General features: G+C 65.5%; 1 protein-coding gene across 1 annotated transcript in view; it reads right to left on the bottom strand.

Moving 5' to 3' along the window:
- EMIHUDRAFT_113715 (hypothetical protein) overlaps positions 1-1,037 on the bottom strand; it is a gene marked incomplete at both ends in the record, with an annotated part of 10,138 nt that continues 9,101 nt past the window's right edge. The window contains one exon of the mRNA XM_005781964.1: positions 1-132. Coding sequence (XP_005782021.1) covers positions 1-132 — 132 coding nt within the window. The remainder of the gene's footprint in view (positions 133-1,037) is intronic.

Below are 1,037 nucleotides of genomic sequence, written 5' to 3'. Positions count from 1 at the left end.
TCACTCCATACTCGCTCCCTGCACGCTCACATGCACGCGCGCGTTGCGCCGCGAGCGCTCCGCGCTACTCGCCCGGCCGGGCTCGAACCCCAGACCACTCGACCAAAAGCCGCACACTTCCCGCCGCAAGCCCTGCAGGCATTGCTCAGCTCACAAATCAGCACCCTATATAGTATGAAAATGAATCCCGCGCGTCTCGCGCCCCAACTGACAACTCATCATCGTCCCTCGGACACCACTCTCCAGCCGCGCTACCTTCGCCCACCTACCGCTCTCGCATGACATCTCGACAATCCTCATATCTCCAATCCTCCACCACCAACTCCTAACCACTGCCCTTGCTCGCCCAGGACCACGACGCGCCGCCCGCGCGCCCATTGTCCCCCCAAGTCCGGTCACTCTTGGTTGCCTCTGGGTTGGGCCCAACGCGGCCAAAGGATATCCAGCGGGGGCATGAAGGTCGCGGTCGTCGTCCCGCTCCTTTCCTTTTCCTTTACGTCCAAGCGATTTCTTCAAAAAACGCAATGCCGAACGCTTCTTGTCGCCAACACGAAAATCGCCGAGATCTGTTTCTGCGCGTTGCCACCGAAACTGAAAGATTGCGAGAAGAGATTGCACGTGCCTTTGCCATGGTTGCCACTCGCCTCGCCCCTCGCCCCGCGCGACGCAGCGCGAGATGAGAGCTGCCCCCGCGCGTGCAATCTCGCCTCGCCCCACAACCACCACTGCAGCGAGCCCGTGCCCGGCTGCACGCCGTGCTGCGACCGCCGCCGCGCGAGCCGCCGAGGATCGAGCGCCGCGAATCTGGCACAATCGGATCGCGGTCGGAGCGCTGCTGAGCGCGCGTCCGCGGGTCGCCTTCATACCTACTGCGCCCCCGCGACCCCCCAAACGAGCCCGCGCCATGCTCATCCCATTTTATGCTTCTGACGCTCGCATCGCCGCCGCCCTCGCCGCCGCCCTCCCCGCCGCCGCCCTCACCGCCGCCCTCACCACCACCCTCCCCGCCGCCGCCCTCTCCGCCGCCCTCACCACCA

The sequence above is a fragment of the Emiliania huxleyi genome, assembly GCF_000372725.1.
Source record: "Emiliania huxleyi CCMP1516 chromosome Unknown EMIHUscaffold_197, whole genome shotgun sequence".
NCBI classification, from domain to species: domain Eukaryota; phylum Haptophyta; order Isochrysidales; family Noelaerhabdaceae; genus Emiliania; species Emiliania huxleyi.
The sequence above is the reverse complement of the archived record's forward strand: the minus strand, read 5'-3'. Positions and strand labels throughout refer to the sequence as shown.